At 45.6% G+C, this 19,850-nt stretch overlaps 3 protein-coding genes across 19 annotated transcripts in view; 1 reads left to right on the top strand and 2 right to left on the bottom strand.

Moving 5' to 3' along the window:
• MFSD11 (major facilitator superfamily domain containing 11) overlaps positions 1 to 13,367 on the bottom strand; it is a 35,066-nt gene extending 21,699 nt beyond the window's left edge. For 3 of the 9 annotated variants that reach the window (XR_015703310.1, XR_015703311.1, XR_015703312.1), the window contains exons 1-12: positions 12,375 to 13,161; positions 11,222 to 11,333; positions 10,717 to 10,876; positions 10,332 to 10,502; positions 8,699 to 8,754; positions 7,563 to 7,670; positions 7,059 to 7,138; positions 6,864 to 6,960; positions 4,599 to 4,657; positions 2,167 to 2,308; positions 1,282 to 1,322; positions 61 to 126 (exon numbers count right to left, since the gene is read on the bottom strand). Coding sequence is in view for 6 of the 9 variants with exons in the window: in XM_087751131.1 (XP_087607257.1) it covers positions 61 to 126; positions 1,282 to 1,322; positions 2,167 to 2,308; positions 4,599 to 4,657; positions 6,864 to 6,960; positions 7,059 to 7,138; positions 7,563 to 7,670; positions 8,699 to 8,754; positions 10,332 to 10,427 (745 nt within the window). In the remaining 3 variants the exon portion in view is untranslated. Of the gene's footprint in view, positions 1 to 60; positions 127 to 1,281; positions 1,323 to 2,166; positions 2,309 to 4,598; positions 4,658 to 6,863; positions 6,961 to 7,058; positions 7,139 to 7,562; positions 7,671 to 8,698; positions 8,755 to 9,772; positions 9,862 to 10,331; positions 10,503 to 10,716; positions 10,877 to 11,221; positions 11,334 to 12,374; positions 13,167 to 13,233 lie in introns of those variants that run through there. The other 6 variants (XM_087751131.1, XM_087751128.1, XM_087751127.1 and 3 more) reach the window with 6 other exon arrangements.
• Positions 13,368 to 13,515: 148 nt separating this feature from the next.
• On the top strand, positions 13,516 to 17,550 carry SRSF2 (serine and arginine rich splicing factor 2). 9 transcript variants are annotated; one of them, XR_015703318.1, is made up of 4 exons: positions 13,864 to 14,225; positions 14,589 to 15,337; positions 15,991 to 16,102; positions 16,613 to 17,550. XR_015703318.1 is itself a non-coding variant. In XM_087751138.1 (3 exons), exons 2-3 carry the CDS (start codon positions 13,864 to 13,866, stop codon positions 14,890 to 14,892), a joined length of 666 nt encoding a protein of 221 aa, XP_087607264.1. In that variant the 5' UTR covers positions 13,516 to 13,645; positions 13,832 to 13,863; the 3' UTR covers positions 14,893 to 17,550. The 9 variants fall into 9 exon arrangements, 4 of the variants coding, with proteins under 4 accessions (XP_087607264.1, XP_087607263.1, XP_087607265.1 ...); XR_015703316.1 differs by having other exon boundaries at positions 14,589 to 14,899; positions 15,234 to 15,337; positions 15,991 to 17,550; XR_015703319.1 differs by having other exon boundaries at positions 14,589 to 14,899.
• Positions 17,551 to 17,865: 315 nt separating this feature from the next.
• METTL23 (methyltransferase 23, arginine) lies at positions 17,866 to 19,734 on the bottom strand. Its single transcript, XM_087751135.1, has 5 exons — positions 19,508 to 19,734; positions 19,320 to 19,424; positions 19,006 to 19,243; positions 18,533 to 18,617; positions 17,866 to 18,210 (listed from the first exon to the last, which is right to left on the bottom strand). The coding sequence occupies exons 1-5, from the start codon at positions 19,586 to 19,588 to the stop codon at positions 18,042 to 18,044; spliced, it is 678 nt and encodes a 225-aa protein (XP_087607261.1). The 5' UTR covers positions 19,589 to 19,734; the 3' UTR covers positions 17,866 to 18,041.
• Between the last annotated feature and the right edge of the window lie 116 nt (positions 19,735 to 19,850).

The following is a 19,850-nucleotide window of genomic DNA, read 5'->3' on the forward strand; positions in this document are numbered from 1 at the left end:
TAAAATTCCAAACGATGCCCTGACCCTGCTACATAATTATACACTCTGCTTGCTTCATACCTGTGTAAGCTGTTGTAACACTGAGGAGCAGAATCTCTTTGGTGAAGCTCAGCTTTATAGATTTCTCTGTAAAGACACAATAATGGAAATTAATATAACTGATAACACCATTAAGACAATCTAGACTTTCTTTTGCTCTTTGCAAAAATAGGTTAAAATTATGCAAACTGTGACTTTATTACAGTAAGCAGAGTGCTAAGCAAACCAAGCCTGACTTGCTCTTTGAAAGCAATGCTGTTACCCAAAATCCTTTTTTCTAAGAAATGCAAGGGGGGAAATATTAAAGAGGGGATACACAGTTTACAATTAGCAGACAATTTTCTGCTCATTGTATTGTTGTACTCTCTCTCAGTTCATGGCAATTGTCTCCTAAAAGGATAAATAAATCCTCAGTAAAGATCTCCATGTTCTCAAAACAAACTAAACAGTCACAGGCAGACCACATCAAACTTCAACGGAAACTGCAGATGCTCCAGTTCAAAAACTGTTGTTTTTAACTGGTATCATTTGGTGACAAAATAAAACAACATGTTACTACTTCTTTATCTTGTTATGGGAGTGAATTTTTGTTTTTAAACTTTCATGCACTAGCTTTCCCAAGTGGTGACCTGCTCTTTTTGAGCTTATCTAGATAAGGCAGCTGTTGTAAAGTAGCTTGGATCTGAAACTACATCAAGGAATTACCCCTCCAAATTTCTCCTTGGCTATACTAGTATGTAATCGAAGTGAAGACTGCTTCACTTTCTGTGCCTGCAGTCAAGCTTTGTTTGTACGGTATCGCCACCTGAAAGGAGCACTGCTGAAGCGCAGCCAGCCAGCTCACACCAATCACACGTCAACAGTCATTTGCCCACACGTTAGTTCAGCGCTTCCCAAGCTTTCCCAGTTGCAAGCCCCATTCTGGCTAGGCTCAAAATCGCAAATACTCACAGAGACAACTCAATTCCTCTCAGGCTCAAAACTCATCGCTCCTGTGTCCCTATGTGACCTGTCATCTCTGGTCTGAAAACCACTGCCATCTGGCAGTCGTTTTTCCAAGCAGGCCATCCCTGAAGGTCTGTATTTGAAGTGGAATAACTGAAATGCATTCTTAAAACCTTATTTGCTCACAAATTTTTGTTCTAAGTGATTTGTACACGATCACATTATCAGCAGAATCATGGGGAGCTGGAAAGGCTATGTCAGTATTTTTTGAAGCAACTCATGTGAAACAGTACTTACTGAAGGCAGCCACTGCTCTCGTCATTTTGTTTTGTGCAGACCTGGGTAAACAAATGACTGAGTCAAAACGGAAAAAGAATAACCACACTGTGTCGCTATGCTGGAAGGAAGCTTAATTTTTCAAGTTTTCTGTACGTTTTCTAGCCCGGCGCTATATACTGGAATATGCTAATACATTATTAAAAATTTCTGAGAATCTAAACTAGTAACCACAAAATTTATTTGCTTTCTGCACTAGTGAATGCTGTTCAAAAATTAACCTTCTTAACAGAGTCTTTCTTCTGAGTGTTTTTAGCTTTGAACATTTTTTCACTGGCATACTTACTGATGTTTTTCTAACATTTTCATTGTTCTTTAAATGAAGCAAAAATATTTAAACTGATGCCTCAGGCAAAACTGTACTAAATTTATCTGTGTACCTATGCATTTCTAAGGTATTTATCAGGGTGGCATATATACATTTCGAGAAGATATGAAAAACATGTTTCAGTACATGAAAGATAACCTATAAAAAGGGAGCAATTTCTGCTTATTCCAGCCTTCAAACTGGGCCGATGATGGCAAGACAGACTTTGAAAGGCAGACAGATATTTAATAATAATCAGTGGAGAAAAGAGGTAAGAGGTATCTTTCCAAAGGCACTTACTTATCAATGGAAAAACTTAATGTGCAGTACTGCACTCCACCCTTGAAAGTATGTCACATAAAGAACATTAATTGTCACTTGTTAAAGTACAGACACTTTTCTATTACATCTGAAAATTCTACAGGTTGTTCACAGCATTCGCGTTTCCAGTGTAGAGGGGAAGTGAATGCACGATGTTCCATCGAGGAGCAGGAGCACAGATGAGTGTATGTGACAACGTTATGGTCATAAGCACTTACGAGCTGTCCCCCAGGATTTCATTAGCAGAATCTTCCTCCCCTGGAGCCTTTGTGTCCTCTTGTTTCCTAATCAGAAAGAACAGAACTGTGCCCACAAGACTGATAACAGTCAGAGCAATGAAGACAGTTCTGCGATCGCTCTCTGTGGAAAAACAAAGAAGAGTCATAACTAGATGTGCAAAAGCAATTCAAACCAATCCAACGACGTTCAAAGAACTAACGCAGACGTACTATGTAACAGCCTTTAAAATGCATACTAATTTTCTAACTTACCTTCCACATGGAGCAAAAGGTACCCAGCTGCTGGCAAATTCCTGTCTCAGTTTTATGATGCTAATAAAATACCAGCATATTAAAGACTGTCACTCGCATTTTCTGCCATGCAAAGGCTATGACCAGGGAGGAGCCAATTAACAAAGGAAGTGCATAAATTATTAGCAGTAGAAAGTACATCTTTCAAGACTTATATAATTCAGAGTGGACACAGCAAAGCACCCCAAAACCCTTCAGATTTCTAAAAAAAGCTCTTCACCAGCATCAGAATATTAGCACTGTAACGTCATAACCTGGCAGGCTTGTAAACTACAAAGGCCTTAAAAACACTGACTGACACATCCTACAGCGTGCAGCTGGAGGAAGGTAATCGCTGCCCTGTGCACGGGCTCTGCTGCACTAACCCACCCGTTTGGCACAGGGAAGGCTGTAAGGCAGAAGTCATTCCCATTTACAAATATTAAGCAGAAAAAAAAAAGCCAAGAAACAGCTAATAGTTGTGAATGAACTAGCATATGATTCTGAAGATATGGCCTACATCTGTATTTACTTCCCTTTTAGCTTAAAGGTAAACATAAAACTGTTTTACATCAGTTAAAAACAACGTGTATGATTACAGATCAAAAAGAGAATATGTACTTCACCTTGAAATGCCTGTAAAATTTTCATTTAGGTAGTAAAAGGAAGGAGGAATTGGTTTTTAAACACTCTCAGATCTTTTGATACCAGCATTTTTTAATAAAGAGGAGTCTCAAGGCATTTAAAGATGGGAGGAAATGTAACAGCAGACCTCCCTCACAGTTAGTTGCTCTGTTCTGTGGTTAGAAAGAGCAATGAAATTTAGAATGCACAGAATTCCAGGCCCACCAGACCCAAAGGGTCTCCAATACTTTCAGTAACATTTAAGCCTTTGTGTTAAAGAGGAGGGAATGTGGGAGCTGACCTTTAAAAATTAACCTGCACTGCACTACCAAGCCCATGTCTGTGGGGAACCTGAAAGGACGGATCTAACAGAGACATGAAGTGGACTATTCATCTCAACAGGGCAGTATTTCTGAAGCCTGACAATTATCCTTTAAAAAGCAACATCTTATTCCTGATTGACTACAGCAGAAGTATCCTCATCTTTTAAACGTTAAAAGAATTGACCATTCTAGTAGATATTTCAGTTTAACACTACAATAAAGAAAACTCTCACAGTTCTTATAGAACAGGACAATCAACCCTATTTATTTACAAAACGTTGGTTTTCCAGGAATAGTCAGGTTTTATAATTAGTCTCACATTTCACTCTATTTTCACCATTGCCATTTTCTTAGCAGACACCCCCCACCTTGCCTTGCTTACTGAAGTAGAAATCTCTGCTTTAAAACCAATGAGTCTCAACCACTATCCAGCTTCTTAAGAATATTATTAAGTTCACTGTTCTCTCCCCTGCTCTTTACCAGTCTAGCACTATGTCAAATGAAAAAAAACTACAGTATTAATTACATCCCATTAGGAAGTTAGTCTTCATAAACTACGCCAAGAAAGGAAGACTGAGCTTCACACACTCCTCCAGCAACGCTGCCAGTCCAGAGCCCACTCTCAGCCCAGCTGCACATCTCGACCTCTGTCCTGCTACTGCTTTGTGCCAGCACAATGATTAGTGCAGCCATGAAGGGAACTGGGATCGTTTTCCTTTCTTTTCCTTCATTTCATAGGTCAATCAGTCTCCAATCTGATTTAGAAGGACGGTCTACTCCAGGAACTTACTTTGGAACAGGATAGCGTGTATATTAAACATATAGCTGTTCCAGAATACCTTTCCCCCAAAATACGCGTATTTTGGCCTAAGTGTCTGCACCAGGAAAATCCCAGAGCAGCTATTGTGGAAAACCTTATTGTAATTTAGCATTCTGAAGAATTTTGTGGACAATATCCTAAAAGAAGTTACTTGCTGCATGCAGAAAAACAACATACATAATACAAGGGCCATGAGTACGATGGAACACTGAATCAAAAACATACTCCAAAAACAGAGTCTATCTAACAATAAAATGGAAAAATTGTCTGCTGTTGTGTAAGTTTCTTGGCACTTTCCAGTTCATTATTTCATCTGCTTATTCATGCTACCATATTTTGAAGGATGGCCTCCCACATAAACAAGCAATACCCACCTGATATGTGAGTTTTTCCTTGCCAAGCGAAGTATATATAGAGGTTTCCAAAAAACAAGCTGCAAACAAAAAGGACAACAAAGGTGAACAGCACTCTTTGTGGCAAGATTAAGCTTGTAGCATCACAGTAATACTATTCTATGCAAAAAATAGTACTGTGCAATCGTGAAAGAAATAAAGACACTAGCCACTCCCCATGCAAACTGCTTACTCTATACAGAACTTCAAACACAGTAGCGGATTCTTCCCCATAATGCTGGCTATTCGTTTTCAGCAATCAAGACACAAGGTGATAGCAAAAATGAGGAAATCTGCATCTAAGTTGCCTCTGTCTCTAATTTTGGAAGTGTATAGGTTAGAAAGCTGACACATTTATGGAGCTGATTTTGTAATACCTCCTTAGGAGACTCCTGTGTCTTGTCTGAAGTATTGCCCAGCAATGCTAAATTGGTTGTTAACAGCTCAAGGGAAACGCTGCGTTCCTACCTACAGTTTCCTGAAATACTGTGATTCTGAATGAATAGTGATTCAAAACAGCCTTAGAGTAAAGTTTCCTCATATAAAGCCATACATTTTACTCACTGTGAAACACACACTTAGTTGGGTTTGCAGAAATTGCTACTCTGATAACACAGTGATATGCTAATTCTGGAACCTGAAACTTAAAGAACACAAGCAGCATGCCACCGGTTCAGAGCAATGTTGTACTAATCCAGTGTTCTGGCCCCACAACAGCATCAGCAATGCCACCTAGTGCAGGCTCACCAGCCTAAGCACTTCCTGCGATTCACTCCCCTCATTATCTCCCAATATCCAGAACTGCTGTATTAGGGGTGGCAAAAGGTATCTCTCTTCAGGAACCACTTGTGGACCTGTTGCCAATGAATTTGTTTGATCCCTTTTTGATCTTGCTGACACCATCCAACCCTACACCCTTCTGTGGCAGCAAGCTCCAAAAGTTTACTCGCCCACTGTGTAAAGAAGCACTTTATCCGTTTCAAACCAATCCTCTTTATTTTCACCAAGTGACCTGACTTCTAGTACAGCAGTATTTGGTGAGCAACAGTTCTACATGCAGCTCACCTGCTGCCTTCATGTTTTAGTGACCCATCAGTATAATCCTCCTCAGACACGTTTTCTCCAAAGGAAAAAGTCCCAGCCTTTTTCGTCTCTCCAAGTCAGCAGCTCTATCTTCTTGCACATTTTTGTTATTTTTCCCTATACCCTAATTATACTACGTTCTCCCGAGAGGCATAAACCGTATCTACACAAAATACTCAATGGCGGCAACACAGCGTCCACTACCTTGTTCTCACTACCTTTCTTGATGCCAAGCCTTTTGTTGTCTTTTTTGGTCGATGCAGCACTTGAAGCTTAATATCAGAGAACTATCAACAAGAAGATCTCCCTTCTGACTGCCAGGTCCAGCTTTAGTATCTTCGCTTCAACTTGTCAGCGAGCAGCAAGGTCCGGCTGCTCCCTCGGGGAAGGAGGGCTAAGAGTGCAGGGGGATAACACCTCCAGCAGAGAAGGCGCCTCGTCAGCTAGAGCCCAGCCCTGCGGTACTCGAGCAAAGCAAGCAGGGCAGACCCAAAGATTGTAGGCAGGCTCAGCCAAGAGCCCGGACCATCACACAAGCCTGTGGCAACAGGGCAGGTCTGAGGTCAAGGCTGGAGCCAGGTCCAGCGATTGCCACGCAAGCCCACAGTGACAAGGCAGAACAAGGCCAAGGTGGGCAGTCAGCCTGCGGACTGGGGCCCAGGCCACCAGGATCCAGAGCTGGGTGTGGGCATAGCTGTGGCTGAGCTGGAGACCAGTGCTCCTCCAGTACAGCTCCAGAGGAACTGGAGGCCCAGGGCTGAGTTTAAATGGGACTCCTGGGCCCACGGGCAGATGGGAAGGGTGTGGCAGAGGTCCCAGGTGAGGCTGTTCAGGACCATTAGGGCTTATTAGTGCACTCGGGATCCTGACCCAAATTAGCACAGCCCTCCATAATCAACAAGATTTCTGGTACATATTTCAATGCTCCCCTAACAGAAATGTATCTTTTTAGCATGTTGAGAGCAGAGGCTTGCAATATGTAACTTTCATTCATTGTTCTATAATGCACCATAGCAATAGAAACGCTGCTTCCAGCCTTCCCTCCCACTTCACTGACTGCAAGGTACCAGTGGAGTGTTTTTAGACGCAGTCCCCCACTTATCAAAAAAATATAAAAAGTAGAATGTGTACACAACCAAAAAAAGATTACCAAATAAAGCTTACCTGGACTGTAAGAGTGCCCAAAATACTCCACTGTTCCTTCCAATGGTGTTTTCATCAGAATTTACAGTCAAGCAATTTCCCTGTGCCGTCCAGAGTACTGAAATATACAGAAAAAATTGCTCAGGAAATAAAAACGTTTTAGAGGTATATTCAAACGTAGCAAAGAAGAGTAAGCAGGGTAAGAACAATGCTTACCGGCAGCTGCAATCCCAATAAAAACAGAAGCAGTGTAGAAAGCCCACGTAGCAGGTTGGATAAAAACTGCAATGTACAGGCTAGAATAGAACAGATCAGTTTATTGAATATAGACTTAAAGTGGACAATGCGCTTTAACAATCAGGTATCTCACTTAGTTTCTTCTAAATCAGCTACTCTCTCTTAAGTGACATTGGAAAATAGTTCAGGTCATATGTGAAAAAAGGTAATCTTTTTACTCCACTAAGCATGTAGATTTTTTTATATAGTCATTAATCTGAGACCACAGCCTGAACTCCACAGTCAGCAAAGTCTGGAAATACTGCGGAAAAAATACACTCTGTTTCCAGTAGGCTGAAGTACTCTGCAGTCACACATCTACCGATACAGACCGTTGCCTGCCTTCGCCAGTACAATTTCATGTACGGCATGGTAGCCTTAGGTGTGACAAAATGAAAGAAAGATTTCAAAGGAAGCAGACAAAAATTCAAAATTAATACTTACCTATAAAATATGCCACTAACAACCATGGAGAGCTGAGGTCCTACTATCGCAACCACTGAAGGTGATATAAGATTTGATGCAGAGAATACTCCATAGATAATGGACATGCTACATAAATAAACACCAAAGATGATTAAGCACTTAAAGATAAATACAGGCTATAAGTGCAACTGATTTAAGAATATTCAGTCCGTTCCAAAGTATCTAGTTAAGTACATACATAACTTAAGTAACTACGTAACTTTCATGGTCAAACGTTTCCTTCCTTCCTTCCGTTACCTTCGCCCCTGGGGCTCTACATGGGAACACAGGAGCGTACAGAGTTTCTTGGACTGCTGAAAAGCGTCCCAAACTACTGCAGGCAAGCACATCTTGTAATTTACAACACGCATTTGTCAAACTGTGCCTCAACAATAGTTGTTGTATTTTGTGCCCGGTACTTCTAAAGGAGAATGTTCCAGAGCCTCATTCGTCTGTCAGGAAGATTTTCATTTTCTGCCAAATACACCAGCGAAATTTTATAGATCTATTTTGTGCCAGTTGTATTTTTAGTTTAAATTAAGACAGTAAACCCTTCAAAGCAGCAACCGGGTTTTCCTATATGACAGGTTAATTTGGCGTACAAAAGGTCCCTGATCGTGCTTGGCGAGTTTGGCTATACCAGTGCAATGAACAAACAGAACGGCTTTTCGTGGCTTTGCTGCTCGTCGTTCTGACTGCTCCCTTCCCATTTATGGTGCAGTATTTCCTGGAAGTTGATCCACACCACCTGTGCTATACAAACGCGCAGAGGTGTACAAGGGCAAACAACCAAGGCCTTAGTTAGCAGTTTTATTTATTTTAAGACTTCCACATTCTTCACTTCCTAAGATAAAATGCTGACAATGTGATGACCGTAGGGTGTTTGTTCTCCCTACAACGAAAACCTGCAAAACAGATATGTAGTTCAACTAGAAATAATTCAGAGTAGAACTAGAGTGAATGTGAGAAGCCTATGCTTTAAACTGCTTTAAGTATATTATTAAATTGTGAAGTCAGAACACTACAATCTCTTGAGAGTATATCTCTACCAGATGGAGTTATACCCAGCTTCGCCCTGCAAGGAGCAAAGTCATAAGCAGATCTGTGTAAATTACCTCGTGTAGCCACTGCCGTGAAAATCCGTGTTGTTTAAGTTTGTGATAACAGTTTGCTGTGAGGAGAAAATCATATGTTGTAATATGTTAGAACATATCTTGTAGTTTGAGAACACTTGCATCAGTTTGAAGTCAGTATTAAACGTTAGAATTAATAATTAATTAATCATTAATAGACTCTACGAAGCACTTAAAATAATTTAAAATGTTAATTACAACTCACAACACCTCCACAATGAAGGTGAAGGAGATATTTGTCAGGGAAACATCTATGTTTGAAGCAGTAATTAGTACTTTAGGATGATATCATGATTTCATCAGAGACCTTAAAATACTTCACAAAACTTCTGTTTCACAAAACACCTCTCTTAGGCAGATACGTATGACTATCTTAATTTCAAAAGTGGGGAAAAAAGGAGACGTTTCAAAATACTCTTAATTTGACCTAACTATGAGCTTCTGATAAGAGTTTCCGTTCTTTTTGGTTTCCTGTTATTTCCCTGTTGCTTTTTTTCCCCCTTGAATCAGCTTTAGTGATCATGAGACCATGTAATTAGTTGGATTGGCGGGCAGATCTGATTGAAAGTCACTTGTAATGACTTTAATGACAGTAAATTACATGATGGCATGATCACTAGGTCCAATTCAGTGAGGTGCTGTGAATTCATTACAGAACTTCTAAGACCACTGGGCTGTACTTAGGTACCCGTGTCACGCTGCCAGTATGACTTTTACAAAAACTATCCTAAGTAGTTATTTCTATAATGCAGCGAAGGACACTTATATGTCTGAACCCAGAAAGGATTCTTCTTGCGTGCAACAAAAGAGAAGCTGTACGAGCTGCAGGCTCACGAGGTATGTTGAAATCTAACTGTCCTTCGGTCATATAACTATTACTGAAAGCAATGCCAACAACTCAGTAAGTTAGAGGATCTGGGCTAAGTACGTCAGTAGCAGGATTCTAAAAATTTAAGTAGTAAAAGTACAATCTGCTTCTAACAGTAAATTTGGGTTATGCTATGCCCAATTTTGCTTCAGCACACAGAGATACACAATACTAAAGCAGTAAATTACTTATTCAGATGGAAGGTGACTTGGCAGTTCTAGCAATTGTGGAAGTCTGACTACTTGTCAGGTGTTATCCTCATACTCCTCCTCAATGTCTAGTTTGTTAGAACAGAAAAAAAAAGCTAGATTAGGAAAAACACTCTAAGAAAAACTAGGGGCATGGTTAATAATAACAACCTAGGCAAATATTTTGAAAAGGACTATATAGAATAATCAGAAATATGCAAGGTCCAATGTAATTCAATTGTTAAATATTGCAAGTGTCAAAACAGACAAGATTTTAAAGTTCAAACATTTGATACGATTCATTGCTTAGAAAGTAGAAAATTAATCAGGCACATTTACATATGTAGCTATGCTATCTTAAAGAAATAAACTGCTTAATTATCCAGTTAATCAACTTAATCTAGTTAACACTAAACCAAAAGGAAGGAGACAAAATGTCAAGGTGTCCTGCACGTTAAAAAATCCCAAGTACAGCAACTCTTACATTACAGTACACGAAAGAGAAGAAAGGATGAATAACTGTGATAGAAATGTGGCAGGTTTTGAAATTCATACCTACCGCAATATTTCCACAAGTTTGGAAAGCAGTGAATATAAACATAAATGAGACTCCCAAAATAATTACGTTGAAAAGTTTTTTTGATTCAGGAGACATTTTGTGTTTTCTTGTCAAGTCCTCAGCTTCAGTCTGGAAAAACTCTGTTTTCTTTTAAAAGTTTCCTCTTAACCTCTGTTAAAAACAAACAAGCAAAAAGAATAAAACAAAAAAGAAAGCTTCAAAAATGACGATTACTTAGAGCTACTTATTACCTGCTAGGACATAACCATCAACTAATCAAGAAATCTGGTGACTCTCTTAAATAATGTACAGCAAAATCAGCAGCTGGAAAAAAAAGCAAAGACAAAGGTCTGGTACGAAAGGTAAAGATCAAGATTCTCTCTACCTTTTCCCATGAAGTTAACAGAGCAGGCTGCAGTACGTTACTTCTTCACGACATCTCCTTCCCCCAACCAAAGCAGTTTTCCAGATACCGAGGTAGTTAATCAGCTCAGTTTCTTGCCATTGCTCTAAACCAGAAGTCTGGTCCAAAGCCTTTAAATCACCTGACGAAGGAAAGATGAGACATTGGCACACACCAGTCATTTCCATGCATGTTGGACAGGAAATAAGGAGGTTTCACAACCTACATCAGCTGACCCAGCCTGAGAGCCCTTGTGCACCATGGGAAATGCAGTTTTATGAAAGTACACTACTTCTACTTGACAGGGTGGAAACCTCCTAATCCTTAAAATAAAAAGATTCGTAGTAGTTTTTAAGAATTATCATCTCCATCCACTAAATAACACCCAGCAAGATAAAAGAAGTCTTAGAATGTTGCCTAAGAAAACTGTCTAGTTAGCTGAATTCAAACACACACAAAGTCATTCCAAAGGGAAAACTATTCCCACCTGGGAGAAACGAAGCACCCCAGTGCCACCAACACACACGCTCTGCACAGCACTTCTGCCTTTCACTGTCTCAGCGACTCCGGAAAGTCTTCATAATCTTTCACTGCTTTGTCTCAAGGAATAACATTCGGTTTTAGTAATTATATACTCTTAGTATTTTACTTCACAGTATTTCTAAATAATAAACTTAAGATCACTTGGTCTTCAAGTTTTGAAGATCTGTTAAATCACCAGCAAAAGGGAAAGAGGACCACACCTCTTGTATCACCTGAACGGCTGCTTTTTGCTGTTACTGCCCTGTGCCTACCCTGCCGGGCCTCCCAGTCAGGACTGAGCATTGGGCTAAATCAGCTCCACTGAACTGATGGCCAAAGAGGAAGAAAGAAGAAGAAGGAAACACAGAATTGAAGTGAATCATCAAATTTTACCTCTGCTATATACAGTAAAGGACTTAAAATCCACATCCCAGCTATTGTTATATATTTAACTCTTTTTTAACTCCTGAGCTGTATTTTCTAAAAATGTAGATTTCTTTATTTATTTATTACTTGTGGTAGAAATCAGTATCGTTATTCAGAGGCTACTTTACAAAGACCCAATTAGAATGTCAAGGTGGGCTTTTTTAACCCAAGCAAAGTTCTCTTCTTCCTTTTCTATATCATGAATTTATAGCAGCAGATTTTTAAGATCCTCTAGGCACTGTGTCCCGCTCACACCTTCTTCCCCTTGCGCCAGCATAAGCGTTCATCTGGCTGCACAGCAAACCGGGCTGCTGTGCTGGGCCGGTTCTGGCAGCAGCTTGTATTGATCTGAAGTGACAGTGAAACCAGTGAACGAGGGACACAGGAAGCGCCTGCTGCATTTTAGGGAAATCACTGTAAAGATAACCTTCAAATTTCTCCTTAGAGAAAGGGTTTCAGCAGATGAATCGGAAAAGTTTTAATCAAAATCCTCTGGGAAAAAATAATGAACACGATACCACGAAGCGATACAAAATGTGCAGTACTAGTTTATTTGATTTCTTAAGTCTTTTGTAGCAGGAAACAAACTGTCGCTTCTAGGTTTGTATTGATGTCATTGCTTATTTTTATACTTCTTCAGTGGAAAAAATATTAAACATAATGACAGTAAGAATAAGGATTTAAACTCTTACCACTGAATTTGCTTTCTCATACCAATACTGTCATTGCATTAAACAAATCAGTAGAGAACCGTCTCTTCTTTGTTTCTATTCTTCTTTTCAACATAGTATTACAAAACAGACGGGTAGAAACAGTTATCACTGTTGCAAAATGAGAACTAAGTATTATAGTTCATACTCGGAGTTGAGGAGTTTTATTCCGTGTCTGAAATGACACAGCAACAACTCTTTGGGATGGAGGAGCGGCTTTCACCGAATTCCCCAGACAAAACTCAGGGAATGTTTGCCATCCTCACACAAGGGCTGTGCTGATCCTCACCCTTGCTCCGATGCCACCACGCGTGTGCCGCAGCCTGAACTGGCGAGGCGCGCTGTGTGGAAAGGAGGACGCCTGGCGCTTCCCAGCTCGGCCCACGGCTCTCTCGCAGGCGCCGCTGCAGCCGGTGGAGCCCGCCTTGCCGAGGGAGAGAGGGCGGGCTGCCCCAGAGGCACCAACGCTGCCCCGCCAGCGCTCCGCAGCGCGCATCCATCGCTGCGCGGGCCGAGGAGGCTTCACCCGGCACCACCGGCAGCCGGAGGGGAAGGGAGGGCAGAGCAGCCCGCGAAGGGCCCGCGCCAGGCCCCCCACGACACCCGGCTGCGGCGGGAGCAGGGAGAGCACAGAGCGCCTACGGCAGCGGCCCGAGCCGAGGCCCCCCGCCCGCCGCCCCTCACAGCGCTCTCCCCTCCGCGTCCGCCATTTTAAACCGTCACCTCCCCCTCCGCGCGAGAGGCGCTCCGCTTCGTTAGCGCTTTTTTTTCACGCGGCGGGGGTTTCCCGCCCCTCCTCCCCCTCGCAAAGCCAGGCCTCGCCTTATTTCCGTTTTTTTACCGTTTTCGGCACACATTGTTCAAAATTTCCCCGCCTCCGCCGAGTCCTTCCGGGTCACGGCGGAGCCGCCGTAACGGTCACTTTCAACGGCAGGCGAGTTATTAATTTAGGAGGCGCTTTCCCGTGCGCCCCCCGAGGCCGCCTCCGGGATCCGCGGCCGGGAAGGAGAAAAAACACAAAGAAAAAAGATGAGGCGGCGCTGGGGGAGGCCGCCGCCGGGCGGGGGGCGGGCGGGGCAGCGCGCGCGCCGGGCGACGCTTTCGCTTCCGGGTCGCTGTCGGCCATTTTGTGGCGCTAAGTAGGCGCGCGCGGGCGGCGCCCCGCTCATTTCCTCGCAGCGGCGGGTGGGGGCGGCCGTTACCGGCGCTTCCTCCCCGCTCCGGCCTTGGGCCGCCTCCCCCGGACCCCAGAGGTGGGTGCCCGCGCCTCCCTCTCCGCCGAGGACCCCGCGGCCTTCCCCTATGCCCTGCAGCTCCCCTCCTTTCTGGACTCTGCTGGGCCGCCGCTCCGGCGCTCCCCCTCCGGCGTGAGGCGCTTCCCCCTCAGGGCCGCGCCGCCTCCTGACTCGCTCCCTCTCCCTCGGGTTTCTTCTCCTCAGCCGCCGCCGCCCCCCGGGGGCTGTTGCCCGCCATGAGCTACGGGCGCCCTCCGCCGGACGTGGAGGGCATGACGTCCCTCAAGGTGGACAACCTGACCTACCGCACCTCCCCGGACACGCTCCGGAGGGTCTTCGAGAAGTACGGCCGCGTGGGCGATGTCTACATCCCTCGGGACCGCTACACCAAGGAGAGCCGCGGCTTCGCCTTCGTCCGCTTCCACGACAAACGCGACGCCGAGGACGCGATGGACGCCATGGACGGGGCCGTGCTGGATGGCCGCGAGCTCCGCGTGCAGATGGCCCGCTACGGCCGCCCCCCCGACTCGCACCACAGCCGCCGCGGCCCGCCGCCCCGCCGCTACGGGAGCAGCGGCTACGGCCGCCGCAGCCGCAGGTGAGCGCCCGGAGGGGTGCGGGGGGGCCGCGGGGTTTCAGGGGTAGGGCAGGGAGACGGGGCTCAGGCGGGGACCCGCTGCGTTTCGTTTCCTTTTCCGAGCGAGCTCGGCGGCGGGGTCGGGGGGGAGCGGGGCTCCGGTAGCGAAGGCGGGCGGAGCCCCCTCGGAGCGGCAGGCTGTCGTCCCGCGGTAGTTTTAGCCCCCGGCCACTCGCTCTGAACAATGGCGCCCTCTTCACCCTCGTTTTCTTGCCCACGTGGGTCCCGTTCCGCCTTCCCTGTCCCAAAGCAGTCGCTGAGGGCCGTTGCGCCGCCCACGTTCAACTCTTAACGCTCTTCCTCCCCCCCCCCGGTGTGTTTTAGCCCTAGAAGACGCCGTCGCAGCCGATCTAGAAGCAGGAGCCGCTCTAGATCCCGCAGTCGGTCCCGCTACAGTCGCTCCAAATCCCGGTCTCGCACACGCTCTCGGTCTCGCTCCACCTCGAAGTCCAGGTCTGCCAGGAGATCCAAGTCAAAGTCCTCGTCTGTCTCCAGATCCCGGTCCAGGTCAAGATCCCGGTCCAGGTCTAGAAGCCCTCCCCCCGCCTCAAAGAGGGAATCCAACTCTAGATCCAGGTCTAAGAGCCCTCCCAAGTCTCCGGAAGAAGAAGGAGCTGTGTCCTCCTAGGAGCATGGTAATGTACCTCGGGATCAGCACATGGTGCATGTTACTTTATTGTAGCACTTAGGTGGGGTGTTGGGTAGTTCTTAGAGTGTTAATAGCCTGAACCAAGTGAATCCTAACGGGGCACATTAATAGCTTTTTTTTCTTTAGCAGTGCTTTTTGGTTATTGGTTTAGGGAAATTAATACCGAAGGGCTTTCTACAGAGAAGTTTTTTTACAGAGAAAATGTTTTATTGAGAGATTAATGGCTTGGTTTTAATAAAATATTGTATGAGACGCAACCTATGATGCAAATGACTATTTCTTACTGTATTTATCCAACATCTGCATTTTCCCCTTTAAAGCTGCGGTCTCCTGTTTGCTAAAAGAATATTGGCCAGTATTGCAGATTTTAACTGATTTGGCTGATCCTCCAGGGACCAGTTTCTGTGGGCGTGTGTTGGAGCAGGTTTGTCTTTAAATGTTAAAGATACACTATCCTTTTATAATGGAAGATCGGTTCAGTGGCCGTTGTACTGACTGGAGGTAATAACTGTTCTAGAAAAGTGGCAAATTCCTTGCAACGAGAAAACCATGGAAACTAGTTTTTCCTCAAGTCGACATCTTGAAGAGGCATCTAAGGATACACCGGGTGGGGAAAGGATAGTGTGTCTTTAACCCTTCAAACTGTTTGGTCCTATTTTTAAAAGGAAAGGGCCTAAGGTAGCTCTGAAGTTAGATAACTGTAGCAAAATTAGTCACACTTTGTTTTGAATGCTAATTAGAGTTTAGTTAAGTCTCTATGAAGAAGTACTAGTTTTATAACTTTTATATAACTTCTAATAACTTATTGTTGAGCGGGCTGAATTGAAGTTAGCGATGGCTCGATGTACAGCCTGATGCTTATTCTTCTTTGTAACTAAATACTTGGACAGAACCTTACATTTGGCCTCTGAAGTAAAGCAACACATGGGGGGAGGCGGAACACTATGGAAATTCCTAAAACTTAATTAAATTAGGCAAAGCCAGTTGACACACAACTAGAAGTATACCTGAAGTCATCCACACACCCAGAGGAGGCAAGGTAGAAACCTGGCTGAACTTCTCTTTCTTCAAACCTAGATGCATCAGATAAATGAGAGTCTACATAAAGGACGCCTTTGGGGGGAAAAGATCGCTTGAGTCTTCAGTCCCTTGGAAAGACCCCTGGCACGAGCAACCAGCTGTCGAAAAGGTTATTTTGTAACATTTTGTCTAACTTTTTACTTGTTTAAGTTGCGCCTCAAGTGGCAGATTTTACATTTTATGTGCCATTTTGTTGCTGTTATTCAAATTTCTTGTAATTTAGTGAAGTGAACGACTACCGATTTCATTATTGGCTTGGATATTTGAGGTAAAACTTCATTTTTGTTTATATAGTGCTGACTTTTATTTGAAATTAAACTGATGGTAACTTGCTGCCTCCAGTTTCATACTGAGGAAACATGCAGCCATTATATGCTGAGTAGCTAACTCTGTCAAAAAGTATTCTCAATTTTGTCTGCATTCCTTAAATAAAATTCTGCAAAACTTCAATTTGAAACTTACTGTAAATGCTTTTTTTTTTTTTTTTTTTACTTTGAATTTAAATAGTATCTTCAAATTCAAATTGGTAGAAATCTTTTCAGGTGACAGTTGATATTTGAAAGGATTGTTTTATCAGACTCAATTCTAATCTCTTCTCTTATGTATTTTTGTGCACTAGGCGCAGTTGTGTAGCAGTTGAGTAATGCTGGTTAGCTGTTAAGGTGGCGTGTTGCAGTGCAGAGTGCTTGGCTGTTTCCTGTTTTCTCCTGATTGCTCCTGTGTAACGATGCCTTGTCGTGCAGAAACAAATGGCTGTCCCGTTAATTAAAATGCCTGACAACTGCACTTCCAGTCACCCGGGCCTTGCGTAAAAATAATGGAGCATACAGTGAGCACATCTAGCTGATGATATACACACCTTATTTTTTCCAGAATGGTAAAACTTACCAACCTACATATATGAACTTACATATGAGAAATGTAATGTTAAGAAAAGAAATGGTTCATTCCTTTGTAAGTACTGATTGGTGTATCTTTTGCTTAAGACATTCTGTACTATACCCACTGTCTCTGTAGTTAATATTAAACATTTTTCTGTGTTAACTTTTCTCAACTCAATGTCCGAGTCAGCTTTTTTTTAGCTTGAAAAGATTTCTGCAACTATACTGTCAATGTTTAACTTCTATATGGTAACTAAATGCATTTTATCGCTTAGAAATTTTATCCACTGGGGTTGCTTTTAAATTACTACGGGCAAACTGAACTAGTGTTGTGACTAACCCAGATGTTGTATGGCAAGCGTCGCGCGCTGGGCTGTAACAGCGGCAGGCAGGTCCGTTGGAGGTCGTTACGGAAGATGCACCCTGAGCAGTACTAACTGCGCTTGCTGTGTGCTTGCCCTGACTCAACAGACTGCTGCTTGATGGTAGCTAATCTTACAGCGGTGATTTTTTTTTTCTCTTGATTTGGATACCAAATGAATTGTAACTTCAACCATCACCCGTCAAGGGTTATTGTAATGCCTTGTTAACTTTATGCATGTATGTTACATGGGAATGGAAACATCCGATTACTTGCAATCTGGCTTGATTGAGGATTAAAAGTACTTTTCTACGAGCCTGAGGAGTTTGTATGTTCCAGGGCTGCGTGGCTAGCGGCAGTCTACGCAGATTCCCTTAAAAACAAAGGGGCTGGCTTTTGTATGTGAACCTTTGGGGAGGAGTTTCAGTCCTGGGAAACGGATCTTATGGGGATACTTTTTGTCTTGGAAGAGCGCAGTTAACTTCTCTTCATAGCTGAAGGTGTGAACTTAAGGTGGATCTTGCGGATTGTCGGGTGGTTAAGCTGTGTCGTGGCGTGCATAATAGAACCGAGTCTGTGAACGATGACACGGTCTTTGGGGAGGAGCACAAATTTCTCAGAAGCCATAGCGAAATGATTGGACAGCTTTATTTTTACAATGCATGTTGTAAGAATCACTGTTAAGGGGATCTGCTTCCCAAAAAATACGCGTGAGGCTTGCTGTAAGCAGGACTGTTTTCTGCAGATCTGTGCTACAGCTAGCAGTTAAGTATCCGCTTGTATTGGAACCAACAAGCAGAATAAACTTAAGTACCATCTGACCTTGCTAGTGAGATGATCATCATTTCGATTGTGTGTCTTCCTGGTAGAGAGGAGCTGGCCAGGCGCTCCTGGTCTGCGCCGAACGTGTGTAAGGGAATGCGGACGGCCTTCAGCTTCCACTTGCAGAGCAGAGCTTCGATTGACCAGTCGGCACTGAGGGAGGAAATACCAGCGTGAAAACGTAATGCACGTTTGTAGCTCCTGCAGCAGCTGTAGGAGACCGTCACCAAGCCTAAATACAGCCGTACACAAAACGGGTTCGTAACAGTTTGCTGGTCGACAGTAAATTTGTGGTTCTTGGATTATTTCCTGGTTTGGCTGCTCCTGCCCGATGCCCCTAGGCTTCACTGGGCTAACGCCAGCCTGGCTCGCGCTCTGAGGAGCGCCTCCGCAGTCAGCGCGGCCGTGCCTCTGAGGAGGTCACGCAGGGAGGCGGGAGTTAAGACTTGAGTCTTAAATATGCAAGAGAGTTTACCTTCGGACTTGATAGGTAGTCCAGAATTGAGCATGTGGATTCTTTTCCAGCAAGAAGTAAACTGTAGTTAGAAGATCTTCAAAGTCTGCGTAGTGTGGGGAGATGGAGGCAGTCTTAGTTAGTCTGCAGACTCCAGGTAGTCTCTGGTGAGACTCTGGACTACTCTAGATAGTCTCTGGACTCCAGGACATGTGCCCGGTTGTATGGAGTGGCAATTAAAAATCAATGCAGGCTAACTGCATCGGTGTGAGAGACCCGAGGAGCATGGCCTGGAGCGGTCAGTTAATCACTCCATTTTCTGTTCACCCGGGGGTGTTTATGATCGCTTGCTGCCAGAGCTGCCCTAGAACCGCAGGCCGGGCAGCGCGCTCACCCTGCGGGCTGCCCCCGGCCTGGCAGCGCTCCCAGCGCTGCTCGGGTGCGAAGCCCTCGCGGTTTGCCCCAGACCCGAGCCCCCGGGAGCATTAACGTACCTTTGGGGTCAAAAAAGACGTCCGATCCCAAAATAATGTCTAGGGGAGCCAGAGCGAGCAGCGCGGGAGCCAGGCGCCCCCAGGTCAGCCCCAGGACGGGGAGGCGGGGCAGGCCGTTCGCCAGGCAGCTCCGCCGGCAGCTCCGCAGGCAGCGGGGCAGCTCCTCGCCGTCGGACAGGACCACCGCGGCTCCGCACTTGGCGGCCACCAGCCCGGGGAGGCTCACGCCCGCGCCGACCTGAAACCGCAGCCCGCTGACGGAGGCAGAAGGGGGGCACCAAGGCGGAGGGGGCGCGGGGGCCGCCGGCCGTTACCTCCAGCACCCGCTTGCCGGGCAGGCTGCTCCGGTGCACCCAGAGGTACTGGGCCAGGACCACGGCGCAGGGCCAGACGTGCGTGCCGTGCTGCGAGTCCGGCGCCTGCAACACAGCGGGGCGCGGCGCTGGGAGGGCGGCGCTGGGAGGGGGAGCCCCGGCCCCCGCCCCGGCCCCGGTACCGGTACCTCGGGGATGCGCAGCGCCAGCGCCGCCGGACCCTCCGCGAAGCGGTACCGCCGCGCGCCGCCCCGCCGCGGCTCGGCCATGGCCAATGGCGGGCGGCCACGTATCGTGCCGCGCCGCGCGGACCAATCGGCGCCTTCTCCGGCGGTGGCGTCACGCGGAGCGCCGCCGCGGGCGCTGATGGCGGCGGGCGGCCCGTCCGGAGCCTCGCCGTTACACCGGGCCGCCCGCCCGCCCGCCCGCCCGCGCCGCCCGCCCGCCCGCGCCGCCCCCCCCCCCCCCGGCGGGGCCGGACGGGCTTGCCCCCGCGGGCCGCTGCCGCGAGGGGCACCGCGCCGTCCCGCA

This window comes from Nipponia nippon, unplaced genomic scaffold (assembly GCF_047370975.1).
Source record: "Nipponia nippon isolate SJK-2023a ecotype South Korea unplaced genomic scaffold, ASM4737097v1 scaffold_14, whole genome shotgun sequence".
Classification (NCBI taxonomy): Eukaryota; Metazoa; Chordata; class Aves; order Pelecaniformes; family Threskiornithidae; genus Nipponia; species Nipponia nippon.